The sequence below is a fragment of the Melampsora larici-populina genome (genome assembly GCF_000204055.1).
Source record: "Melampsora larici-populina 98AG31 unplaced genomic scaffold MELLAscaffold_68, whole genome shotgun sequence".
In the NCBI taxonomy this organism is placed as follows: domain Eukaryota; kingdom Fungi; phylum Basidiomycota; class Pucciniomycetes; order Pucciniales; family Melampsoraceae; genus Melampsora; species Melampsora laricis-populina.
Window position 1 is genome coordinate 460,579 of NW_006768832.1, and position 2,711 is coordinate 463,289.

Consider the following 2,711-nt stretch of genomic DNA (forward strand, 5'->3'; position numbering starts at 1 on the left):
TCCCACATGTGGGATTACGCATTGGAACAATTCAAGAAATATCATGATCTCATCACCACCTTCCTTGGTTTGTTTTGTAGGATCGCTGTACAGCCACTCACACTGCAGCTGCAGATCGTCGAGGAAGCTCTACTTGGAAGGGATGTGACGAAACAGGCTTGATTGGACTTGCTTGTCGACATGATCATGTCCTCAAGTTTGTGAATGTAATTCAGAGTGGAGAGCGGTCAGTTTTCCAGATCCAGTTTCCCCAGATTCTTGCGCAAATATTTCCTGAATGTAGATTGCTTTATTGATTCCATAGCCAGTATTATGTACTAGCACTGCTTGATCAGTTCATGCAAGATGTATCAGAGCCGGGAAAACCTTCAAAAACTGTGGGTGTCTTATATGACATTGGTTGTACATTAGAGAAAAGTGTAAGAAAGGTAAAGTGAAGTGTTTGATTATCAAATTTCTTATTTCCTCTTTGAATCTAACGAAGAAATGTTGAATATACAGAATAAATATTTTGGAGAGGAACGAGGAGGTGATCTTAGGTTTGCAACCAGTGCATGGCATGCATATGCGCATGAATGGACGTGTCAACTGAAATATAATCCCCGGCTGAACAAGGGATGGGGTTTGACCGACGGGGAAGGAAATGAGAGGATTTGGAGTGATAATGATCCACTGATAGCAGCAAATCGATGTTCCACAAAACAACACCGAGTTGATGCTATAGACTTGAAGTCTACTCACGGAAATGAGGTTCGATGCAGAAATGCAGGTATGTTGATCTGATTCCCATGCTAATATAGAAGCAGTTCAATTGACACGTTTATATTTGGTTCAGCGAGGTCAATAGAGTCCAAAGTCAAGATAGCGGAAGACCGGTTGGAGGTGGCTTCTAAGACTCTTCAAAGATTGCAGGCTCGAGATGAATCTTATACTTTGGAATACTTCTCCTCGCAGTGGGAGCGACAGAAGCGGTGTCAGATTACTGCAATGGCAGACGATGCTGCTGAGACTCAGGAGCGGATGGAACAATGCCTTCTAGAACTCCTTGAGTTGCAAGAGGAAGTGAAGCATGCTCAGTACGTGATGTTCAATATATTATTCAGGCATTCAATTGTTTGATTGAAATTTTACTCCATTAAAGTGAGGAGCTCAACAGGCTTCGAAGGAAGCGTAGAAGGAACCGGACAGATGAAGATATTGCTGCCACTCTGACATTACCAGCATCAATTGTGGCGCTTGAGACCGCAATTCTCGATGTTACAGAAGAGTTGGGAAGTGAAGAGTTTAGGCGGCTACACCAAGCTACTAGTGAGTCCATTTGGATCATTGAGGAAATAATTGCAATCTACTGAATGTCTCTCTCGCTGTGCTAGGTCCAAAAGCTTTAGCTCTGATAGGTGTGCGGCTAGCTAAAATGAAGCTTTATGAAGCCAAAGTAGGAATTGTGGAGGCGCAGAAAAAGTGGGATAAGGAGGTGGAAGGTAGGTCTATTTCACTCTCTATTTCACTCATTCTTACGAAGTCCATTATTTTTTACTGCTTCTTCAATCTTTCCTTCCAGGGACCAAAGCGCAACAGGGGATGAAGAAACTTATGAGCAAGAAACAAATGATGTTTAAGAGGAAATGGACTTCCTACGAATCTCAAGTGACCGCTTACAACTCAATAGCTCCTCGCACCAATATGGCTTGTCCTTTGCTTGATGATGCAACCAGACTACCTGTAGAAGATATCTTCTGGAATGTAGGGGCGCTTACCCATCCTACAGAGAAGTGGGCGGTAGATGTGGGTACCATTGAGGGTATACAAGCATTCCTTGCAGCAATCGACACCCCTCAAGGGAACCAGCAAGAAGCAGCATGCCAGGCTCAGCAGATGGTTTACCAGACTCTAAAGATTGAAGAGAAGCTAGATGGCTTGCTTGCATTGACTAGTAGTGGTAAGCTTGGGTTGTTCTAATAATCACTGTAAACATCATTCAACTTCCCCAATTTGGCAGAGGAAAATGATTAATAGTACAGTTTTTCATAAAAGAATCTAATACTGCACACCTGGGCCATTTCACCCACACTACATATGTGCAGCAAGCTAAGTCAATAGTTGTCTATCATGTACATACAGGTCTGCTCAGTTTTTTGCCCATCAGAATAAATAAATCACATGTTATACCACATGTAACTTTTTCAACTTTGAAATTTTTTTCCCAAAAATTCACTACATATAATTCTGTAGCTGCTCAGGCAATATTGTTGAAGCTATGTCTTAGTAACAGAAAGTGTGTTACATGCAGTTGAGTTGATGAGATCACACCAAAACATTGAGTCAGTGTATGTAGTCAATCTTTTGGAAGCTTTTTTCAATCTGAAAGAAGTTACAGCATGTATTACATATGAATAACTTGTCCTGATGAGCAGATAACTGAGCAGAACTGTATGTACATGATAACCACATATTCACTGAGCCTGCTACACATATGTAGTGTGGGTGTTATGGCTCAGGTGTGGAGTGATAGACCATTTTATGACAAATCATACTCCCAATCATTTTTCCCTGCCCACTTGGGGAACCTGAATAATGTCTGCAGTGAATCATTTGACGATTTCTTACGAGATTCTTCATTTTTTGACATTAGATTATAATACTGAAGATGGCGGGAGAGAACTGATTAACTTGGTCCAGCCTGGTCAGCGTATTTCAAAAGATGTGTGGGA

General features: G+C 41.6%; 1 protein-coding gene across 1 annotated transcript; it reads left to right on the top strand.

Annotated features, from left to right (window-relative positions):
- Window positions 1-745: 745 nt before the first annotated feature.
- Window positions 746-1,619, top strand: MELLADRAFT_94273 (uncharacterized protein; the record flags this gene model as incomplete). The annotated part of the gene is made up of 5 exons (XM_007417109.1): window positions 746-769; window positions 850-1,076; window positions 1,142-1,308; window positions 1,374-1,481; window positions 1,579-1,619. The coding sequence occupies 5 exons, from the start codon at window positions 746-748 to the stop codon at window positions 1,617-1,619; spliced, it is 567 nt and encodes a 188-aa protein (XP_007417171.1).
- Window positions 1,620-2,711: the final 1,092 nt, after the last annotated feature.